General features: G+C 48.1%; 9 protein-coding genes across 9 annotated transcripts; 4 read left to right on the plus strand and 5 right to left on the minus strand.

Annotated features, from left to right (window-relative positions):
* Positions 1-706: 706 nt before the first annotated feature.
* GLAREA_01166 (PEBP-like protein) lies at positions 707-1,490 on the minus strand (the record flags this gene model as incomplete). The annotated part of the gene is made up of 2 exons (XM_008085924.1): positions 707-1,296; positions 1,343-1,490. The coding sequence occupies 2 exons, from the start codon at positions 1,488-1,490 to the stop codon at positions 707-709; spliced, it is 738 nt and encodes a 245-aa protein (XP_008084115.1).
* A 713-nt stretch (positions 1,491-2,203) lies between these two features.
* On the plus strand, positions 2,204-2,606 carry GLAREA_01167 (uncharacterized protein; the record flags this gene model as incomplete). The annotated part of the gene is made up of 2 exons (XM_008085925.1): positions 2,204-2,373; positions 2,411-2,606. The coding sequence occupies 2 exons, from the start codon at positions 2,204-2,206 to the stop codon at positions 2,604-2,606; spliced, it is 366 nt and encodes a 121-aa protein (XP_008084116.1).
* Positions 2,607-3,162: 556 nt separating this feature from the next.
* Positions 3,163-3,846, plus strand: GLAREA_01168 (uncharacterized protein; the record flags this gene model as incomplete). The annotated part of the gene is made up of 1 exon (XM_008085926.1): positions 3,163-3,846. The coding sequence occupies one exon, from the start codon at positions 3,163-3,165 to the stop codon at positions 3,844-3,846; it is 684 nt and encodes a 227-aa protein (XP_008084117.1).
* Positions 3,847-4,061: 215 nt separating this feature from the next.
* GLAREA_01169 (FAD-binding protein) lies at positions 4,062-5,991 on the minus strand (the record flags this gene model as incomplete). Its single annotated transcript, XM_008085927.1, has 4 exons — positions 4,062-4,369; positions 4,431-5,076; positions 5,132-5,495; positions 5,543-5,991. 4 exons carry the CDS (start codon positions 5,989-5,991, stop codon positions 4,062-4,064), a joined length of 1,767 nt encoding a protein of 588 aa, XP_008084118.1.
* A 931-nt stretch (positions 5,992-6,922) lies between these two features.
* Positions 6,923-11,197, plus strand: GLAREA_01170 (P-loop containing nucleoside triphosphate hydrolase; the record flags this gene model as incomplete). Its single annotated transcript, XM_008085928.1, has 1 exon — positions 6,923-11,197. One exon carries the CDS (start codon positions 6,923-6,925, stop codon positions 11,195-11,197), a length of 4,275 nt encoding a protein of 1,424 aa, XP_008084119.1.
* Positions 11,198-11,674: 477 nt separating this feature from the next.
* GLAREA_01171 (uncharacterized protein) lies at positions 11,675-12,376 on the minus strand (the record flags this gene model as incomplete). Its single annotated transcript, XM_008085929.1, has 1 exon — positions 11,675-12,376. One exon carries the CDS (start codon positions 12,374-12,376, stop codon positions 11,675-11,677), a length of 702 nt encoding a protein of 233 aa, XP_008084120.1.
* Positions 12,377-13,375: 999 nt separating this feature from the next.
* On the minus strand, positions 13,376-17,350 carry GLAREA_01172 (GAS2; the record flags this gene model as incomplete). The annotated part of the gene is made up of 1 exon (XM_008085930.1): positions 13,376-17,350. One exon carries the CDS (start codon positions 17,348-17,350, stop codon positions 13,376-13,378), a length of 3,975 nt encoding a protein of 1,324 aa, XP_008084121.1.
* An 883-nt stretch (positions 17,351-18,233) lies between these two features.
* On the plus strand, positions 18,234-20,689 carry GLAREA_01173 (Aconitase iron-sulfur; the record flags this gene model as incomplete). The annotated part of the gene is made up of 2 exons (XM_008085931.1): positions 18,234-18,242; positions 18,299-20,689. The coding sequence occupies 2 exons, from the start codon at positions 18,234-18,236 to the stop codon at positions 20,687-20,689; spliced, it is 2,400 nt and encodes a 799-aa protein (XP_008084122.1).
* Positions 20,690-21,593: 904 nt separating this feature from the next.
* GLAREA_01174 (NAD(P)-binding Rossmann-fold containing protein) lies at positions 21,594-23,330 on the minus strand (the record flags this gene model as incomplete). The annotated part of the gene is made up of 1 exon (XM_008085932.1): positions 21,594-23,330. The coding sequence occupies one exon, from the start codon at positions 23,328-23,330 to the stop codon at positions 21,594-21,596; it is 1,737 nt and encodes a 578-aa protein (XP_008084123.1).
* Positions 23,331-23,412: the final 82 nt, after the last annotated feature.

The raw sequence follows: 23,412 nt of genomic DNA on the forward strand, positions 1-23,412 counted from the left end.
GATGAGTTCCTTTAGCCCTCATGACCCTTTTTCGGATTAATTGAATAGGCCTGGAATATCCGTCGGACTAATTCGTGTGACGGTACTTATAGAAGAGGTATCTTTTCCTTTCTGTCCATGCTTCAACAGTATTTGTGACTTCATAAGGTTGACGCTTCTATAGCCGCAAGCTATTTCTCGATCCGACCCGGTACGCGGTAAACTACTCCGTATCTTATATCTTCTAGAACACCGCTACTGTGTGCTAACTTCCACCATTTGACCGTTAGTTGCATGGATAACTCCCACATCCACGGCACTCGACTCGGAATCCAAACTTGAAGATTTTCTGTTTTGGGAGACACGAATGACAATGAGGCTGAAGATGCTGCATAAAAATGCGATACAGGAGTGCGGGTAAGTGGGATTCCCGGTTCAGGACTTTGTCGTAGCACAAGGCAGGTCTTGATCGGGTCGTGTGCATTGATGCAGCAATGAAGAAATCAATTCGCGATGAAAGAGGAGAAGGAAAGCCGAGTAAAGAGCTCGAATACTGATAAAATATCGACAAGAATCCTACCTGGCAAAATCAGAAATATGTCTCCCCGAATTTACGAATTTTTTATTAAGTATCCAAGAAAAGCCCGAGTAACTCGCCCGGTGTCTCAAACTCCCATTGGCTGATGCACCATCTACAATTAATGACTCGAGACATCAAACGTCCTTCTTACAACGACGCAACCGCCGCCGCAAACGCTACCAGTCCAGCAATCATAACACCACTCTTTCCAAACGTATCTGCTCCATTATTGATCGGTAGGCCACTGCTCGTTCCATTTCCACTTCCCGTCGCCGTGGCATTGACACTTCCGCCCGCGGCAGCAAGCGCATCCTCGTTGGTCACATTGAACCAATTCGCAAACAGGACCTCTTTACCAGCTGCGTTAACCACGGCGAGGGCGCTGAAGTTCGTTCTGGTCGCTCCAGCCGTCATCAACGTCTTTAGCGCCGCGCTATCGCCCGTGGTGTTGACGAGGAGTTCAATGTATCGGTGGGTCGTCAACGCGCGGTTTGGAGGACTTGGTTGAACGTATGGAGCAAATGCTGAAGCGTTCGAGGGGTTTTGAAGCTCGAAGATGGTTTGTCCAGCGACGGTCGTAGATGTGGAGGATGATTCAAGACCTGCTTGTATCCAGTGGAGGAATTGACCGGTTTTGCTGTCTGTGGGTGCGCCGGGAATATCAGGATCCGCCAAGATCACGGCATATGTACCGAAGAGTTTCTGGGAGGTGCCTATTGTTGGTGCCTTTGCAGTGTCTGGGAGCTGTTAGAAGAATCATAGGTGAGTTTGGAGGTTACATACTGGCTCTTGGAATATTGACACCGTTTGTGGCCAGTTGACTGCCAAATGCTACTATGAGATCGCCTGAAGAGGCTGGCTCAAATGCATTTGGAGTCGCCGCATGGACGCTTCCTGCAACAGCGAGAGCTAAAATGTATGAAGACAACATGATTTCGATAAATGAGAATGCGATGAGTAGATTTTGGAAATTGCGCAAAGATTGAAAAAATGAAATTGTTGACTAAGGAGATTGAGATAGATGGAGAAAGAAAAAATTTCAAGTTGGGCGCCGCATAATATATGAGAGTTTCAAAACAACCAAGACTATTCAATGACGAGTCCGACCCCGGCTTGATTGAAGCAGTGATGGTCGGGGTTAGTTGGACGCCCCGACGGAGTAAGTGCAAAGCTAAAACCGAAGATTGACATATCAAAGTTGCGGCGTGAATATACGCGTATCGGTATGAACATAACGATCAAAATAGCTTATTTGTTCGTGAAGTTGCAGCCGTCGAGCTCGTCTGCCAGATAAAAATGATACCAGAGGCGCGGTTCACCCCTTACAAGATGCTCCACAACCGTTATATCTCCCGTATCGCCGCTAATACCGGCGGACAACCTTGTACAGGTACAAAATAACTTTTTTGATTTATTATCGCCCTATGGATGAAACGAGCTCTGCATTAGTAGAGTTATCAAGAAATGAGGAGGAATGTCATCTGTAGCGAACAGCATCTCTGACAGATTAGCAAGCATCTCCCGTATAGACAATCTTGCATCTGCCCTTTGGTATAACTTTGGCATCACCATCGTCAGATGCACAGCTCGTCTCAACACGTCCTGACTCCTGATGGCGCCATACGAATGGTGCAGTGACGGCGCATGCGTGGACGATCCATCAACGCCGCAGAGGCGTTTGATGAGAGACCAAGATTTATGGAGAGCAGATCTAAATCTGGCTTGGCAAGCTCGGACACAATATACAGAACGGAGATGAGTAATACGCTTTATACGACAGATCCAGTCGGAAATTATGGAGGATATCAAAGTAAGTGAGCATAAGAATATGTCAGACGACTTGCCTGATAGCGAAAATGTTGAAGAAAACCGCAAATCGAGAACGAAAGCAAATGTACGTGTACAGCAAGATAGAGATATAAAACTCGGAAACAAGAAGCAGTCAAACGCTCAGACATCCAAGTGGACTTCACGACACGAAGCGCACTCGTCGTGGATGATGCCAGAAGATAAAGCAGGACACGCAATTGCAAGAATCGAAGTTTGAGGTATGACTTCTGGAAGAACATAAATCCTCAGAAGACCCTAGTTTACCCACCGGCACCATGATACTTCAAGATGTTGTATGCGAGTGAAGCAGTGGATGGTATCTTATGATGAAGGTTTGTTTGTCGTCGTGGTAAGTTTTAGATGAATCGCTGAATGTGACGGGAGACCTGAATGGTTGAGGTGTGGCGGTGCGTGCGCCCGAGTGAGTGGCTGAAAAGAAAATGGCTGGGCGCATCATGGATTCGAAAACCAACCTCCGACTGAAGCAACTCCACAAACGTTCAACCTCCTCTTATTTTCAGACAGCATATCAACAGTAGGTCGCGTAGTAAGTCTGCATCATTTCCATCTGCTCTACAACATTCTCTCTGCTTGTATTACAATCCTACCACAACTAATCAACACTGTGCTACTGTCTGGATACTTTGATTCCCATTGAAGCGACCATCTGCAAATAGCAACTTCATTACAATCGAGTCTGCAGACCAGCAACTCAACCCCTCCATTGGCAAAGCTTCTTAATATCAGCTCCCGTCTCGACAGACAAAATCACAATGCCGGAAATGGTCGAAACCTCCAAACCATCCTTCGCAGCCATCACCCCACCACCACCAATATTCGATCCCGCAATAACATACTCACCACCTAGAAAGACATCTCCAGCACCTCTACTACCCTCTACCAACCCTTCCTCTCCTCCACCAGCAACAGCAGAACCACCGCCACCACCATACACACTTGCTTCAGCACCAAACCCAGGCTTCTGTCTCCTCGCATTCAGCGAGCGTCACGCAAATCGCACACCTGGTGGAGGTATGACAGCGTCCCAGTACTACGCACCCTGTGCCGCATGCGGTGCTGTAATAGGCGACGAGATAACAGCGGGCTACAAAGAAGGCTGGCGATGGATCGATCCTAGCGTCAACTTCAGATGGGAAAGTCATCTTCCGAAAACGACGCGAAAGGGAAATCAGGAGATGGCAGAGAAAGGAAATGGCAACGAAGTAGATCTGGAGACAGGAGAAGCCACAAGACACGGGGACGGGGAGAGCTTGAGTTGTTGGATATGTTGGGAGTATGAGGAGAAGTTCGTGGAGCCTATGGGCGCGGATGATTGGTATTTGCATATGAAGAGACATTTTAAGGATGATGGGTTTAGGATTTGTGTTGGGAAGACAGGAGGGATGCAGAGGAGGAGGAATTGTGGGGTTAGTAGTTGTCCTAAGATACATTCGTAAGGCATTTGGATAGGCGTTTGGGTATATGATATCTGGTCTGCGGGTTATGAAATTATGTCATGGGATGTGGATGTATATGAATGAATTAACACTTTGGTTTTCAACAACACTACTTCACACACTTGCTCCCTCACCCCCCTGAGATGATTTATATATCCTGAAAAGAGAATCTCATACAATCATTATTCTAGAGAACCGAAGCCTGAATACTTCTATCATAGTTCAAACCCATGCGGTACCCGACACAAAACATTATCCACAACCTTCCAACCCTCATTTCCCACACAAGGATGACACCAAAGTACATCAGTAGGATCATACTTTCGTTTGATAGCAAGCAACCGTTCATAATTATCTCCCCAGAATGTTCTCTGGAAATTAGGTTCATTGGGGTCTGCCTCATTAACGTAGGCATGCGAGTCCGGAGCGAGTTGTCGAAGTGCCTCGACATACTTGTTTGTCAATAAAGATTTCTGGCGGAGCTCAGTGTCCTTATCGAAAGCTGGCCATGTTACTCCTATGACTTCGAATTGTTAATCTTTGCAGAATTCGCCACAGGGAATACAAAAGTTGTTATGACTTACCAGTATGGACCAACACGTCCTTCCAAATAGACGATACCACACTACCACCACCTCTCCGCACAACCTTTCTGGGACCATTTCCACCAGGCCCAACCAAGTAAAGATCCAACCCTGGAACAGCACCAGCAGCTTTCAACGCTTTTGCAAGTGTCGCGGTATCCGTCATCAACTCTTTCTTCCCAAGCAACCTCGAACCCACAATAACATCACCACCACCATTCAAAGGCCCGTTATTATCTCTCCACCATTCCCAAAATTGTGAATATTCAACAGGTGGTGGAACCAACGATAGAAATTCCCCGGGATACGCGGCAAGAGCTTTCTCAAACACCACAGTCAAAGCTTCACGCAGTGACTCTGTGGTGTTCTCGGGAGAAAACGCAGGGAGATGAAAGATCCCGGCATATGCATCAATTGGTTCTGTGATGTTCATCTCAGGGCTCGTAACATTAGGTCTGATGAACGTGTATGCTGAGATTCCGAGTGCGTCAAGGGCTGGGAAGTGAGATATGAGTTTTGCGATTGCGGACCAGAAGTTTGGGTTTCCGGCTGAGGTTGCGATGTAGGCTGTTGTGCTGATGTGGCGGAATGAGAGATGGGCTTGGATGGTGACGGAAGTTATGATGCCGAATGTTGAACCGCCGCCCTGGGGAATATTAGTTTTTCTCATCATTTGGTGGGATGGTGGAAGATAGGCTTACCCCGCGGAAGGCCCAGAATAGATCTCTGTTCTGGCATTCATTTATTTTGCGAATTCTCCCATCAGGTGTGACGACTTCCATCTCCAAAACCTGATCTGCTGCCATCCCGAAAGTTGGAGTTAAAATAGAATGACCACCTCCACTCAGATATCCACCTACCCCTACCGTCTCGGCTCCACCAGAGACAATCGTCAGATTTCGCAAGTATGCTTGCTCATTTAGTTCACCCATTTGAGTTCCAGCTGCTGCGGTGATGGCGTGGACGTTGATTGTAGTACTACATCCTCGAGGTCTGAAGCTATTATGAAATGATAAACCTCGCATATGACGAGTCCATATAGAGAGAGAATTTGAACCTGATGATCTGATATGCCGTTAGCAAAATCTAGCCGGTTTGCATGAATTACTTACCTCCCCAAATAATCATGCCCCGTCCCCTTCACAATCAATCGAATATCATGCTTCCTCGCGAAGTCAACACCCGTCTTCACATCCATTGCCGAAGTAGCATTAACAACATAAAGAGGATATCCAGCTCCGCTGCATGGAGCATTGGAATCCGGCAAGCATGTATCGTTATTCCAGTTGTCTTGAATGCTGCTCACTGGATCTTCGGTATGCCAGGCTGATGTTTTCCATCCTGCTTGTACTGCTGGACAAGTGGTGGGATTGAACGTAGATTGACTTGGGTGACATACTGCTCCTGGTGGGGAGACTTTGATTAGGTGACCGGACAGAGAGGTGTTAAGTGATGTCCATTGGTCCTCGCTTGGCCAGGCTTCGGTGCCGGGGATGGTTTTACATTTTGGTAGGAATGAAGCTGAGGTAAGAGTTAGAAGACTGAGTAGGTAGACTAGCATTTTTCAGGAATTTGGACTTTGCAATGTCAGTAGTCTTGTCCAGAAATGGGCATGGAAGTTGTTGAGCTAATTTAGTTGTCAACACGATCCGACTGTTCAAACTATTGCTTTATATGAAAAAGACATGGGGAAAAAAGACACATTATATGGATTTCATGAAGGACGGATGAGGATTTAAGTAATGCAAAATATTATCCTGCGATTCTTGAAGGTCTCACGCCCAACCACGCCACCAGGAGATCAGCCTTTTGGACCAAAGACGCAGCAGACGGGACATGGATTCTCGTATAATGCTTATGCTGCTGGAAAAAAACCAAGTTCCGTAGAATGGGTGCCTTGAGTCCGGATCATCCAATAGGTCTGACGAGAAGAAAGTTACACGCAAGCAGTCGGCATGAAGTCAAACCGGATTTCATTAGCGAAGGACTTGATGACATTGGAATGGGAACTATGAATAGAGATATACCATTATGGCAGTTGTATGCAATGAAACCTGGTACTGAATTATACAATTAGTAACGGCGATGTAGCTGCAGCGTAGGTACTGAGAAGAAGACGAGGGAGAGGAGACCACCTGGGCAGCTCTAGTTCCCTAACCGAAACCCCCTGGTGACCCCACAATCACCGAGCGGGGAAACGCCGGCAGATCTTCACCATCTACTGTTGGTGCGAGTCGAAGCGCGTCAATGCTTCAAATTTCGATATCGACCCTCTCAACAATTTACATGTCTTGGAGATGCACCACCATCATTGATGAAGTCCCGGCTTCCATCGAGAAGATGCGTCCAAACATGGCCATCTTTGTGTGCCGCAGTAAGAAACGCAGAATGGGAAACCCGTTGAATTGAAGCAGTCTTACTAACTTCAAATTTCGCAGGGCAACATACAAGTCGCTCGAGAGAAATGTTCTCTACGCCCGAATCTCCCCCCAATGCTTCGACATTATCGGTCCTATCGATTTCGGAAAACCGCTCTATCGTTCCCCCTTAGCAGACCCCGTCGAAATTTTGCCACCACCCACCCCTCGTATGCCTCGTTATCCCAGTTGCGACCGGTGCCGACAAATGTGGAAGATCTCTGCAAGACGTATCCTTCAGCACCTCCTTCTCTTTTCGTTACTCCATGGCGTGAGCAAGGCTGGAGAGAGGTGTTGGGGAGGGTCCCATATAGCTCCATCACAGAAAACGCCCAGGAGAGTAAAAGTTTCGACTGTACATATGAACTAGAACTTCCTGGTGGCTTGAAACGCAAGGCAACACTCGCCGCCGTTAGCAAAGATGAAGCACTACAATTGGCAAGTAAAGAGCTTGTGATGGCCTTACATGTTGACGGAACCTGGGGCAAGATACTCCAAAAGAAGGACGGCTCGGGAGATAAAGTGAAGCCCTTGTTGGGAAACAAGGTGCAGAAGGAAGGGGCTGGACGCGTAAAAGCTGTCTCCCACCTTCCGTATGTGACGGAATTGTATGACTGTTGCGCGTCAGCTGGATCTATTCCGGATTTTCATTTCTCGCAGTCACGCCAAACCTGGCTTCATTCTCACTGGTGTGGTCTGCCCGACGGCAGCTTAGCCGCGCAGGGAATAGGCTCAAAACATGTTGACGCCACGCTACGTATGTTGAAGTCGTACATAAAGAGGTGTCGGCAGGCTCAGTCGTCGGAGTCTGGCCAGAAACCGAGCTATCCAAACCGTGCGAATTCGTTGCAGTTCATTGCATATTGCTATAGGGACCGAGAAGTACAGCAAGATTTCCGAGTTTTCAATGACAAGGCACGCCTAGAAGTTCGTTGCCAAGCTCTGGAGTTCGGACTATTCGGGACTGTATACATGGATGGGGAGAAGATCAGTAATAATCTGTATGGCTGTGACAGAGCATTCTTCAAGAGACTCGCAGTCTTGGTGGGAGCGGTCCACCTAGCGAAACGGAACCCGCACCTATGGAGTGAGTTCGAGGCTGCCTACGCAGAGGACCCGGCGCAGTTTCCAGCACTAGACCGGAACGTCGCCATGAAGACACATGGAGGTTCAGTCCGTTTGAATGAAGAACTAGTTGAACCAACGACTGTGAGGTCAAATGTGCCTATCCTTAGAAAGTGGGGCTCGTCAATTCCACCCCAAGTCGCTGTTGAGGTAAAGAGCGTGCACGCAGATGCGCACGTTGCTGACAAGGGGGATCAACCGCAAGTCGTAGAGAAAGCAGAGACAGAGACGCTCGTTGTCGATAACGTGACTTCATCCACTCAACCCCAAGTTGTCGCGGGACTAGAAGATGTGGACGCAGATGTGCTCGGCACTGAGAAGGGGGCTTCTCTCTCTCCAAGCCAAGTAGCAGCGGAAGCAGATAAAAGAACGTCGACAGACAGCTTTTTGGAGATGTTTAATCGCACCTACAGAATCGATGGCGCTCCTAAAGGAGAATTCGTGTCCCCAGTCGTGGAAGTGGTGGCGACTCCTGAAATGGTATCAATCATGCAATCAGCCTCCCGAGGTGTTCTGCACGTTCCCGAGGGCGGAACAATCGAACAGCCCGTTTTTCATCAGAATAAATACGCAACTTTATCGAAGGTTGCTCCTAGGACAAGGCTTGATAAGCGAAGCTGCCTGCTGAAAGCGCGCCAGGCCGCGCTTGAGTCAAAGAAATGGATGCAATTAGCACAAGGTACAGTGCTAGAGTCCCTCCCAATCAGAAAACATCACGAAGAGATTGTCGCAATGGTTCAGGAAAATACTTTTAGTATCGTGGTGGGCGCTACGGGGAGTGGCAAGACCACCCAAGTCCCCCAGATGCTGTTCGAGGAGGCAATCAGTAGGGTTGAAGGTTCTACAGCTGAAATCATCTGCACGCAACCACGTCGTATCGCCACCAGCGCTGCTGCCAGACGAGTTGCCGTCGAACGCAATGAAACCATTCAGGAGACAGTAGGATACTCTACTAGAGGCGACTCGAAACTACCTCGGAGAAATGGAAGCATCACATACTACACAACAGGCTCTCTTTTGGCTCGCCTTCGGCAAAGACCAGAGCAAATGATGGCAGATGTCAGCCATATCATTATAGACGAGGTTCACGAACGTGATATAGATGTCGACTTCCTCATGGTGACATTGAAGGACATTCTTTCAAAGCGTAAGGCTGCCGGTGACAAGATACCAAAAGTCGTTCTCATGAGTGCCACTCTCGATGCCGACCTTTTCTCAAACTATTTTGGCCAACAAATGGACGATGGGTCTATCAAACCATGCCCTTCTATTTCCATACCTGGGCGCACTTTTCCTGTTAATGTCAAGACCCTGGACGACATTGTCGTCGAAATGAAAGACAAAGCGGATATGAATGCTTGGAAATCATTGATTGGAACACCTGCAGTCAACCGTTTTCTTCGACAGGAGGGATTATCAATAGATCGCAATCTGAACATTTCGAACGCCGGGGCTATTTCGGATGATGATTCTCAGCATCAGGTCGACACGCGTGGCTCTTTCCCCCTACTATGTGCGACCATCCAGCACGTTTTAGAAACAACTTCCGAGGGAGCAATACTTGTCTTTCTGCCGGGAATGCAAGATATATTAAATATCAATAGACTTTTACGGCAATACCAGGCACGTGCCGACTTTTCTGTGGAACAGCTTACGATCTGTATGCTTCACTCGAAGCTCAAAGAACATCAAGATGATGTCTTTAATGAGGCTCTCCCTGGCCACAGAAAGGTAGTACTTGCGACAAATATTGCCGAGACGTCACTCACAATCCCCGACGTTCGGTACGTAGTTGATTCTGGCCTTCATCGTGACCTTTCTTTTGACCAGGTAACAAACACGACGACCATGGGAACCCAGTGGGTTAGTGCCGCGAGCTTAAAGCAACGTGCTGGTAGAGCTGGACGCGTTGCTGAAGGTCATTATTATGGCATCTTTTCCAAGGCACGTCAAGAGTCCTTAGCTCCAGCCGCCTTGCCTCAGATGTTACGCTCAGACTTGCAAATGTTATGTCTACAAGTCAAGACCCGCGTGCCTGAAGGCAATATTGCTGAGATTCTTGCGAAAGCGATTCAACCACCGAAACCCGAGGCAGTAGAAGCTGCGATTCAGCAGCTCAAAGACATGGAAGCTTTGGATGATAGAGAAAACTTCACCCGGCTAGGAACGTTGCTTGCCTCCCTATCCGTTCACCCTGCTATGGGTAAATTGGTGGTCCTTGGGATCCTCTTTCGCTGCCTGGATCCCATGTTGATAGTGGCTGCTACGGTACTGTCGTCCAAATTCTTTATTACCCCAGCACATGGTCAGGATGTGGCTCGGAACGCGAGAAAAGAATTCAGTCAGGGGACTAAAAGTGACCACGTTGCTTTGATAAACGCTTTCCGCTGGGCGCGCTCCATTCGAAGACAGCCAGACTTTAACATTATGATGAGAGGACAATACCTTGACACCTACGCGTTTGACGAGATTAGTAGGAACATGCTTAGTATTGAAGGGAAACTTGTGGATGCTGAACTTATACCACATACTTCAGAAAAAGAACTGCTCGAGTCTCAGCGTGGCCCTCCATCACTGAACGAGAATTCCAACAATCTTTCTCTCATCAAAGCACTTATCTTGGCAGGGGCGCCCAAAAACATCGGCGAGATGGAAAAGCCAAACGTGCTTTACATATCACCGAAAAAACGTGTTGTGACAGCACGGTCTTCGGTCTGTCAACTTAGTCGCACAAATCAAGATGAGTCCAAGCAATGCGCCTCACTATATTCATATGGCGTGTTGTTAAAGACTGGCAGTAACGGTGCCGCAAATGAGCTCAGTCAGTGCTCGCCACTGATTGCAGCATTATTTGCATCGCAAGCCAGACTGCACACATCCTGGTCTGGCGTCGATCAGTTCATTCTCAATGACTGGCTGCCTTTGGGATTGCGGGGAATCAACGGGGTAACTGGCACGCTCGCCGCGAAAGAAATCATGAGCTTTCGTGCAGGTCTACAAACTATCTTGTCGAAGGCTTCAGGGAACTCTTTGAAGCCATTTGACCGTAAAAGTGGCAGATATCTTGCTGACGATCCAGAGACCATCGAATTCACTGCCAAGTTGGTTAGGCTTCTTGAGATTAATGACGTTGGAACGGAAAATGACAGCTGGAGTATGATGATCGATTCGATCTTGATTGACTCTGAGAATGATATGATGAGTCAGATGGTGGGAGGAGAATAAGCAGCTTACCACTGTTTTATAACGGATGTCCATTCGAATGACACCATGTATAAATGTATATTATCGCATATTGGAGTTGAGGCGAGAGCACGATCGGCCTTTTGGTACTTGGGCCTGTGAAAATCGAGGATATGGATGTGTCAATGTGTATATTGTCAAAATGGACAACGTCAAATCAAACCAGGATTTACAAACTGGCACCTTTCTCATATACGTGTATGCAGTATGGCATGACATTTTCTCAGCTATATGTACGCCCGGCTCAATTTTCAAAAAGCTTCTACAACTCCACTTCAAAATCAAAAAACTCTAGTCTACCAGAACCTTTCAGTCCCGGGAATTTTCCTGGCCCATCCCAAACTCCTGAAAAATATATACCAGTCTTTCCGCCCAGAGAATGTCCAAAACGCCAAAATTCCAATCCGTCTTCGAGGTTCTACAATCAACAATTTTCGCTCCCTCCTACTCCACGACCCTTCACATAATCGCACACGCACATCCCTGTCTCTTCTCCTTCTTTTCCTTCTCCTTCTCCTTCTCCTTCTCCTCATCCGCCTTCATCTTCTCCACCTCCGCCCTAACCTCAACCTCATGTCTGCGATACTCCGGCGCCGGATCCAAGCTCACATCCTCCATCTTCAACTTGGGCGACTTGGACCGCGCGCGCGCCTCGGCCGGGTACATGGGAGGCGGACTGTCACTTCCGAGCAAGAGAGGTCCGCGGTCCCAGGCGGAGCGACTGAAGTGCTTGCGTGGTGACGGCGGGGTTTTGTCTAACGAGGGACGAGGGACTGTTGCGTCGAGTGAGGGACGTGGCGATTGCGGGAGAGGTTGGTTTGCGGCTGCTGCGAAGGAGGGACGGGGGGAGAGGGCGATGGGGTAGCGTGTTCCCATTGATGGACGGGGAGACATTTGGACGGGTGGTCGAGAGCCGAGGGATGGTCGGGGAGACATTTGGACAGGTCGGGATCCTAATGATGGTCGTGGTGACATTTGAGCTGGGCGAGATCCCAAAGATGGACGTGGGGACATTTGATGAGGTCTTGAACCTAGAGATGGGCGAGGAGACTCGGGGAGGGGATGGTTGAATGCGCGAGCGGAGACTGGTGTTGGTGGGTTGGTTCGGGGGAGGTTGGCGTATGGATTGTAAGGGCTCTGGACTTCCATAGTTCTATTCATCTTGAAAAAGAGTGGTGTTGAGGATTTTTTAAAGAACGTGGTAGTTGATCAAGCCTTATGCTGCTTTCAAACGTTCGCAAATGTATCTGCGCTGGTAATGAGCGTCCTTTTAATTCCAATATGACAAATTCAAAGAAAGTGAGTTGAGAAATGAAAGTCGCTTGAGAAACACTGAACGAGAGTGCATACCAAACATTCTAGAGAATCAGAACCAAATATATGATCTCCAAACCAAAATCCTGTGTAGCATCCAATGCGCCAGGAGGAGGCTCATGTACGCTGCTGACTGGCATCCTAGTGGGTGGCGCAGGGGTACCTCGCCTCGAACCCCTGAAAAATGCGGCAGTCGTGATACCACGGAGTAGAAGTTCTGGAAGGAATGAGGGAAGCTTGTCTCGTGATGCGGCTGTATTCGTCAATGGGATAAATTTTAAGGAAGAGGTTGATGGCGCAGAGGACTCCCGTGATGTTGGATAAGTCCTGCTCGCTTAGCGCATCGCTAGATAAAAAGTCGACGCGATTGTGGATTTGTTGTACGGCGGAAAAGGAATACAGGTTGTGAAATCGTGATCAGTATTTCGTTCCATCTTACGAATTGAAGGAAGGGTAACCAGAAAGGAAGATTAAAACAAGATGAGGGTAAGGTGGTGTAACATCCCACCCGAAGTGGAGGCGCAGGCGAAAAATCGAAACGTTGTCGCGGGTACCTAGGTATCAAAACCGACAGAGCGAAAGTAGGTTTTTCAACTGGATTTCAAATATTAATCGGCCTGAATTCCAAGACGAAAATAACAAAGAAATCAAAATTGGGTATTGAGTCGCGCCGGCGACCGAGAAAGCTATGTGACAAACTCCTGCAATGAAATATTCCTTCCCGACGGAAGACCGCCATCCCGAATAACATATGAACTGTATGCAAAAACCCTATTTCCGATGATCACGGCCACCCCAGAAGTATACCAAATTGTATGCGCCCAAAATGTTATACAATGAACTTGTTCAAGCCTTTCGGAACAATCTCTTTGTTGATCCAACCTTTTCCATCTCGCCGAAGCTTGCGCCTCGATCTTTTAATCGTCGTTCCTTTTCCTTTTCACGATTCTTCTCTGCACTCGCGAGTTTGACCTTTTCTTTCATATTTTCAACCCACTCTTGATCTTTTTCGGTCATATTAATCTGCTTCCCCTTGGGACCAGCAAGGCCCAGTGAAACGTCATCGTCAGTCCAGCTAAGTCGAGAGCTGCTTCTGCTAGGGCCAGCACTTGAAGCGGGTATATTTTCTCCCAGTGATCTGCGATTAAATGCTGAAAGAGGCGTGCTTGGACTACGATGATCACGGCCAGCAATCGATGTGGACTCTCCCAGCGATTTCCGATTCTTCCTCACATCCAAGCTAGACATAGGTCGATCGAAGGCCGACGAAGGTCGGAAGCTTGGAACAGGGCTGTACCTTCCATTGTCAATAGCCGTGACTGTGGCGGCAGACAATGTGGAAGAGCTCGACACGACCCGGGGCGGCAAATCCTGAATTTCGATTTTTTCCTCCACTGTACTGCGACGGCCGTGATGACTGGCGTACTCCTTCAGATATTCCCCCAAGTCCGCCCAGCCCCCACCAACGCGTACCATAACACGCTCGCCATTCTCACCAACGAGTCGTACAAATAGCTTGATAGGTGCCTCTCCAGTCGACCGTGACAGATGGTAGATCTTAATTTCTGGATGAGCATATTGTGATTTCGGTCGAGGAACAGTCTTGCTATATGCAGGTGCAAGAAGGAAAGATGGGGTTTGTGCTCGGTTACTTAGACTCGAATGTGGTCGGAACGCTGGAGTGACAGACTTTCTCGTCTTTTTTGATTTGACAGTGTTGCTCAAATTGCTAGTCGGCCCTGAGCTGAGATGAATTTGTGCAGGTATGGATTCCAGTAGCGATGAGATTTGCTGTTGGAGTTGGTCTTCGGTACCTTTCTTTGGGCTCGAAAGTGGAGCAGCCACAACATTGACATCACCAAAAACAGGGGTATCCACGGACACAGTCGATGCATCTGAAATCGAGAAAGTTGGACTTGTCGGGAAGTTCAGTGAGTTAGGGGCGGATGCTGGGACGGATATTGTGGTGTTGGAGAGTGGTGAGTTCGGGGGACTGTTTTCAGGAGAGCGTAGTATGATTGAATCGATGTGGTGGCGGGTAGGAATTTGTTCATCTGTTTTTGTATTACCCCCTAGAACTGGACTCGTTGTAATCGGAGAGCTTGAGCCGTCACCCCAACGAATAGCAGAGGGAGACGTATCAGATGATGCACTAGCCCTGCGGGTTGTATCGACGGCTGGGAGGGAAGAAATGCTTGACTCGTCAAGTGCATTGCCATCGACTGTCACTTTTGCTTTGAGGAGATTCTCCTCTTCGGAATTCAACACGATCTGCTTTACGAGTTGGGGAATTTCGTGTTTTTGAGTGGCCGCACGGAAATCATTTGCCAGATCAGTGACTTCGTCCGGTTGTGAGAGCTCATTCAGGACAGCTTTCTGCAATGAAGAATCTGTTTCATCGACTGAGCAGTTGGGCTGCGAGGGAACTGGAGCCTCTGGCACTGTTGACTTGTCATCGGCTTCTGGTGCTCGTTCTGGTACTATTGACTCGCCAACAGGCTGGACGGATTCTAGTGGCTGCGCGAACAGTTTATCACCGTCTTCAAGCTTGTCGAATTTTGCTAAATGTGGAACCGTTGGCGAGAGTTGATTGAATGGTTGTTCTTCCACATGACCGACGGCGAAAGAAGAGAAATTGACAATAGATATGTTTCTACTATGACGTCGAGAGGCGCCGCCATTTGAGACAGATGTTTGACTAGAAGCAGAACTGGAAGTGTTGCTGGTCAGCCCATCAACGCTGGCTGATTTGGACAAAGTAGCCGCGTTTGGTGCGACTATCTCAGCATCACCTCCAGGTGACCGGTTGCCTTGATTGAGGTAGAGTGTTTCAATTGCCATATCACTATCTGCAGACGATACACTGTTAACCAGGGCGCTCACGGGGACAAAAGGTGGAGGGCTAGGGTGATCCCCTGTCAGTCCATGTCGCTGTTTGGAAGCTTCGTCGTCCCAAGTCAAGGACGCTTCTGCTGCGAATTGTGTTGGCGAAGTATTAATCTTGTCACTGTGCGCTATCAAATCAGTGGCTTTCGTTGCGGGGCTGACGTTGAATTTATTGAACGATGGGTTTGACATGAGTACTTCAGACCCAGGCTCTGTCCCACTCGCTGAAACCTTTGAAGGTTGCGACAAATCCGGTAAAATATGATGGAGTTCATGTTCAGACGGTGATATGGCGGAAACGTCTGCGTGATCTGAAAATTCCACAACTCTACCATCGTCCACTAGTAGTTCTGGACTTGGACCTGAAGGTATGGCCCAGCCACTTTCCGAGGATGTCGTGCTCCTTGTAGATTCATCTGTTTGGAGCATGTCGAATTCTGGACGGTTACCACGGCTTGTCGATGGGCTGCTTGGAGACAAAGAATGATCTTGCTCTGAGATTCCACTTGTAGTCTGAGCAATCTCCTCATCCCCAGTGGAGTGGGTATCCGTGGAGAGATGATCGTGTAACTTTGGAGATTCAGCGACGTACATTTCCCGCTGAGGCGAGACAGTTGGTGCAATTGCTTCAATTGGACCACGAATTTCCGATGCAGCCTCGTGGTCCTGACACCTTTCGTTGGGTGGCTGTTGTGGGTCTGAGGTTCTTTGCTCAATGGCCTCTTCGATGGGAAGAGGTTCTTCGTCGATCGAGTCCTGTTCCTCTGACCAGCCCTTGAGGTCTGGAGCGTCTTCCTTTGCCTTCAAATGTATTGCCTCAGTCGTCCGAGCAGCCTCTAGTTGCATCGAATCTTCTGCGATTCTTCTGGCCCTTGACTGACTCTCCCACTCCCCTTGCCGGAGCTTCTGCTCACACGAAACAACCCACTCAGCATAATCATGCTCAATAGCCTCCATTCGATCAAGCCAGATTTCGGGTAGGGTATCTTCCCGACCTTCCAAAGTGTCAAGCATAAAATCAATATCGCGACCAAGCCGAGTGACCTTATCCTGGAGTACGTTTTGCATCAATCCAAAAGTATTTCGCGATAAGAGAAACTCGCCAGGAGCTGCCTCCTGACCATGATCGTACACACTCTTTCCAAGCACATCCCATCCAGACTTCAGAGCAGCCTCAACTTCTTCGAGTGATGATAGTAAGGGCGGTACTCTTTGCAAAACAATCAACCGTATTTTCCAAATGTCCATCAAACGCAGCAACCTGGATAGATTCGGTAGAGCATAAATAACCGTTGCAGTAATGATCGCTGTAAAGTCGTCCATTCTGGTGTACGATGGCAGTGAGCTGAGCACCGAGATATTCGACGACGACGAGGACGGGCGAGACTTGGAAGAAATGTGGGTTGCCAAAACCTGTCGTTTGATGGCTTCGACATCAAGATCCTCCATATCTTCAGTGATCTCCTCTATCCGCACATAATATTTATCAACCACTTCCGCGAGAAGGCTTCCCATGTATTCCTCGTCGTCCAGTTCCCTGCTGCCATGTCTTTCATAACGACCTAGACGAAAGTCATCGAAGTATCCACGCTCTGTAGCCATTAACCGCTTCCTGTTCGGCATCTCGAAACCCTGTGAACCTCCATCCCTTGGCCAGGGCCAACTCAGCAACTCATGTAGCCATTCCTGTATCTTCTTCGAGGCGAGAGTAGCTCTGATCCCAAACGCCCGCTCCGATGCGGTCGCAGCTTCGATGCTGGCTTTCAATTTACCAGACGGTTGGGTAAAAGCTTCGAGCGTAGTTGTGGGCGAGAGATCCGCGAGGATGTCGTCTGTGAATCGTTCTCGTGTTGGCGATCGTGAGGCATTGCGTTGGTGGGTTCGATTGGGTGGTAAACGGGGGATCGTGGGTGAAAGAAGAGGTGGGAGGTCCATTTCGATTACTGCTTTGATGAAAAGAGGAGATAGTCGGTCGATGGTTTTGTCGGATCAAACAGCAACATGATATTCGAAGCAAAATGATGCTTGACCGGTGAGGTTGTAGTAGTCGCTCATTATCACCGAGGAGTAAGAGGCGTGTATCCGGTTGTGAATCAGGACATGGCCCACGTTTAATTGCGACGGTACAACTTCAATGGATGGAGGCTGGATCCCGTGCTCGATGGTGGTTCTCGTATTGACGCGATGTAGGACGTTGGAGCAGAAGGGTTGGAAGTAATGTCGCAGGCGCAAGAGAGATGGATTCGTTTGTCGTCCCGCCAGCGCACAAATGATGCTGGGTAACGCGCCAGGTACGAAAGGTACGACGATGGCCGGGTGTGCAGGAGCAGGCATAAGGTTGCTGCTTGGCGATCATAATGCACTGACTGAAACTATCGACTGCGATGCTGCAGGGGTTGTGTCCGAGATCTAGGAGTACTACTCATACACATGGTCTCTCCGTTAATGAATGACGAGAAAAATCGAGAAAATGAGGGCATTCAGACATTGGTAGATAGACGGAAGTAGATCGTCTGCACTCGATCATCATACATGCGCAGGCTCACGGCCATGAGCTGCAAGTAAGGAGGTCTGAACGTGTTTGAAGCTGGGCGGATGGTTTAAAGCAGCTCCCAATATCAATTATGCCATGCATGCGGCTCGCCGCGGTTTGCCCCAAAAACTGGCGGTGCCGCCTTTCGACCCCACCGCCGTCCGTTGAACCAACCACACTCCTACAAGGTCAGCAGCAGAAAAAAAGTCCGATAACAGGAGCAGCAGAAGTTTATATGGCCACCCTTGAACCTTTTCTTGTAGTTAAACTTTCAATGGCAGCAATATGATACCAGTAAGTAGTCTTCATTCTGGATATGATCTTTCCAATGGATGCTAATCTCATTCCAGCAACGAGCTGGTCTTCAATGCCTGCGGGTCAGACCGTCACGAAATTTGCTCCCTCTCCGACAAGCACGATCGAATGTGCGCGCCTTCACAGCAACGGCGCAACGTTTCCAAGATGTGTTCCATGCTCAGCAATCAGATCCTCAGTCATCCGCCATCCTATCCTCCCTAAAATCGAGTTCTCGAGTCCCTCAAACGCTCACGGAAAAGATTGTTCAACGGTACTCGCTGGGGCTAGCAGAAGGCAAGTCAGTCCGGTCTGGGGATTATGTGACTTTGTCACCACATCGTTGCATGACACACGACAATTCGTGGCCGGTAGCTCTCAAGTTCATGTCAATTGGTGCCTCCAAGATCCATGATCCAAAGCAGATTGTGATGACGCTGGATCACGATGTCCAAAACAAATCCGAGACCAACCTCAAGAAATACAAGCAGATTGAAGAGTTTGCGAAGAAGCAAGGCGTCGATTTCTACCCGGCCGGCAGAGGCATTGGTCATCAGATCATGGTGGAAGAAGGATATGCGTGGCCAGGGACGATGACAGTTGCGAGCGACAGCCACAGCAACATGTATGGTGGTGTGGGCTGCTTGGGAACGGCTATGGTCAGGACGGATGCTGCGAGCATCTGGGCAACGGGAAAGACATGGTGGCAGATACCGCCGATCGCCAAGGTTACTCTCACAGGTGTTCTGCCAAAGGGTGTCACTGGGAAGGATGTTATTGTTGCACTATGCGGGCTGTTCAACAATGATGAGGTTCTGAACCACGCGATAGAATTTACGGGATCAGAACAGACGATGCGAAGTTTACCAGTTGATGATCGCCTAGCAATTGCTAACATGACGACCGAGTGGGGAGCTTTGACAGGACTCTTTCCGATAGACTCGATGTTGCAAGCTTGGTTGAGATCAAAGGCTACCACCTCCGCGCTGTTTGACGGAAAAGAAGGACGATTTACCCACAAAAGCATTGACGATTTGATCGCAAACCAATTGGTTGCTGATAAGGGTGCTACATATGCGAAGTCGTTGTATCTGAATCTGTCGACGCTTGCACCATACGTATCTGGTCCCAATTCAGTCAAAGTTGCAACACCACTGCGGGACCTTGAGGCGCAAAACATCTCGTTAAACAAGGCATACCTCGTATCGTGTACGAATTCGAGAGCGTCCGATTTGGCTGCCGCTGCCAAAGTCTTCAAGGACGCATCGAAAGATGGAAGACCTGCGAAGATTGCTCAAGGCGTGGAGTTCTATATTGCAGCTGCGTCAATACCCGAACAACAAGCCGCGGAAGAGACTGGTGATTGGCAAGCGCTTTTGGATGCTGGTGCCAAACCTCTACCTGCTGGATGTGGGCCGTGTATTGGGCTTGGGACGGGCCTGCTTGAGCCTGGTGAGGTTGGAATTAGTGCGAGTAACCGCAACTTCAAGGGACGTATGGGATCGCCAGATGCGAAAGCATATCTCGCAAGTCCAGAGGTAGTTGCTGCCAGCGCGATGAGTGGTAAGATTAGCGGGCCCGGGTGGTATGAGAAACCCGTTGGTGTCAACAAGGTTGTTCTAGGTGAGGGAACTGGGATTGCTGATGAGGACCGAACAATGAGTGTCGTTGATGCTCTTGATAAGTTGATCGCCGACGCCGAATCATTGATTCAAGGAGCAGAGAAATCTGTTCTGGGCGAATCTGAGGCAACTGAGAGTGGTGACGAGCAGTTGACTGATATCCTGCCTGGGTTCCCAGAAAAGGTTGAGGGCGAGATTGTCTTCTGTGACGCAGACAACATCAACACTGACGGCATATATCCTGGCAAATATACATATCAAGACAATGTTTCCGTGGAGAAGATGGCTGAGGTATGCATGGAGAATTATGACAAGTCTTTTGGGTCGATCGCCAAGGCTGGTGATATTCTCGTTGCTGGTTTCAACTTTGGCTGTGGATCAAGTCGCGAACAAGCTGCGACAGCCATTCTGGCGAAGAAGATCCCACTCGTTGTCTCAGGTTCATTCGGTAACATCTTCAGCCGAAACAGCATCAACAATGCTTTGATGGGGGTGGAAGTTCCACGTCTTGTGCAACGGTTACGAGAAACATTTTCATCAAACTCCGTGAAAGCAAAGAGCAATGATACTGAGCCAAGTGAGAACAAAGAGAGTTTGGACAGCCCGCCACCCGCGGTACAAGCCAGTCCTGTGGAAAAGATGCTTACGAGGAGAACGGGATGGAACTTCTTGTGGGATGTTAGGAGGAGCAAAGTTGTCATTACTGAGGGAGAGGGTGGTGCAACGTGGAGTCAAAAGGTGGGAGAGTTGCCACCGAATGTTCAGGAAATTATCGCTAGGGGAGGGCTGGAGAAGTGGGTGAAGAAGGAGATCTCTGCGCCGTAGGGTGTTGAAACTTGTGTATATTAATAAGGGATGTATAATGAAGCGCTTTTGTTCTAGATGTGTCCCAACCTCCGGCTTGTGAAGTTCATCATTCACGTACAGCCGCTTCTCGCGACTTCGTGCCGTTCCAATACTCCTCGTTTACAACTATTGCTCCTGTTGCCAAATTACATTATTTTTCGAATATCAAAGAAACGTAATGACAGTGTAACATACAATCAGGCAGACAATGTCACAGAATTATTTCGAAATGCCACTTTCCATACATTTATCTCTCGCTAAAACTCCTTCTGAGACGTAGTAACATCGTTTAAGGAAATGTCTCTTTTACACAACATACCTAAGCATATTGGCCTGTTTGGTTCAACTTTACACTATCTTAAATACACTTGTGTTTCGATAAAATATTTTTGCTAGTCTAGTAATCTGTAACAAATAATAATCGGTACTTTTATACATCTGCCTTAGAAATTTAAACCCCCGGAACATTGTATATTCTAGACAAAAGGGGCGACGCAGAAAACATTTGCTTTTGTCGCTTGATAATGCCGGTTCAACATTCTACCTTTACTAACTTGGGTAGATTTGCAGCAATCTCTAAAGATCTCAATGAAGAAGGAGGGATGAATCAATAAAGGAGTGGAAAATTCCTGGCCCCTGTCAACGGCTTCCCAATCTTCCAGCAATGGGGTATTTATTTTTGTCTTTACGGTTTACTATAGTAAGATTACTAGAACTAATAGTGTTTACTTCCAAACAAAATGGTTCTTGACTATTTTTAACTAGATATAGAATTCCTACAATCTATCTATTCACTTTGTCCTCTAATTAACCCTGGGTAATCCGGTGTTTCTACTCTATCTAGATTCTGTATCAGTAACGCGACAACGGGGTGTAGACCTGCCTATACGGCCTCTCGAATCCATTCATCCAGATCCAGCAACTCATAGCACTCCCCTCTCTCAGAATCCACGAGAGATATCTCATTCATTGGAATGACCTGGTCGCCAACCTGATTCACATACCTGAGCATCTGACTTTTACCTGGCTCCCCTTTAGAAAGATGTCGTACAACATCCGCGCAACAAGTCTCTGCGCGAACAAGATCGAATGCTCCGTGAGCATTTACGATCCTGGGCGCTGTTTTTGTCTTTCGAATGTAGTACAAAAGGGAATTCACCCAATCTAATTTTGCCCTGGTTGTTCTGCTATGTACTCCCTCACGGATAATAGTTGAAGGTCGATAGATGCAGATCGGGAGAGCGTGATGTTCCTGAACACGCTCGAGAAATCTCTCGTTGGTCCATTTGGAGGAACCATACCCAAACGAGCCATCTGCCGCGGGAGAAATTGAACCATTTCCAGCGACTGATACAGGGGGAAAAGGATTCTTGTCACTGTAAATCGCTACGCCCACTGAGGATATATAATGCATAGGAATTTTGCGTGGCAGGCACATTCGAGTCAATTCAATGGTAGAGCCGACGTTGGAAGAACGTAGGTCGTGAAATGATTTGATATGTGAGGTGTCTGCGCCGTTGTGAATTACAGCATCTGCCTTGGCAAAGATCGACTCCGCTTCCTCTTTCGAAAGTCCGAGGAGAGGATCTGAGAGATTGCCGTGGTAGTATTTGATGCGTTCGTCAGCAACAAGCTCGTCTACTGTGCGGCTTGCGAGGTTTCGGACAGCAAGGCAATGTACGACCTCAGTGGATGTCTCTCTGAGAAGACTCTCTAAAAGGTGGCGACCCAGTAGACCAGTGGCTCCTATCAATACTAAATTCTTTGGAGGCACAGCAGGCGATGATCCATAGACAGTCTTTATGCATCTCAAATCTTCTGGGATATTGGACTCCGCTTCCCAATCTATGAACTCAGTATTGATGGATGGGGAGCATTGTTCGGTGCTCAGTGTACTTGGTACACTGACTGTGGTGGAACTTGTTGTCTCGCTCATTCTGTCAACGGTGGATGTATGCATCACAGGCAACATTTCAGCGGGAATCCCTTCAACCACAATCTGAACAAAGCTATTCAAAGTGTCATTCCCCATCAGTCTGAGAACTGGGATGCTAACAAGGAAATTTTTCAATACCCAGTGTCTTATGTCAACAGAAACAAGAGAGTCAATTCCCAGCTCTAGTGCTCGTTTGGAAAGAATCTCATCGATAGTCACAGCTTCGGATAATTGTAAGAGTTTGCGTACTTGATCGCCGAAAGATTTCCCCACGAGTTGAAAGAGGTCTTTTTTGGTTTTGCAGTTCCCAAGATGATCGTGAATCGTTACAGTCGCTGTCCTCCCCTTTCTATCTTCCTCATTTGCCGCCCTGTTGACAATAAACCGAGCGAACTTCGGATTTGAGTACCATTTTGGAATGTGCGGAGAGTCGGAAGAAATGTCAAGGAGCCCAGTCGTGATTTCGGGTGAGTGTGGAGAGCCTGAATGCCCAGATTCTATAGCTTCAGCGATCATTTGATGAAAGTCCTCCTCTGAAAGATGCATCAAGGCCATTTTTTCGACCGTTATATCAAGTGCTCTGTCGGTTTCTCTAGTGATATAACCTGCACCAATGATGGCACCTCCATTCACGGCGGAAGCATTGAGGCCACGACTTCTTCGATTTGCTGCTAGACTACACATGAACGTGTTGGCCGCGGCGTAATTGGCTTGGCCGACATTACCAACAACACTTGTGATAGAAGATATGAGGATAAAGAAATTT

The sequence above is a fragment of the Glarea lozoyensis genome (genome assembly GCF_000409485.1).
Source record: "Glarea lozoyensis ATCC 20868 chromosome Unknown GLAREA3, whole genome shotgun sequence".
NCBI classification, from domain to species: domain Eukaryota; kingdom Fungi; phylum Ascomycota; class Leotiomycetes; order Helotiales; family Helotiaceae; genus Glarea; species Glarea lozoyensis.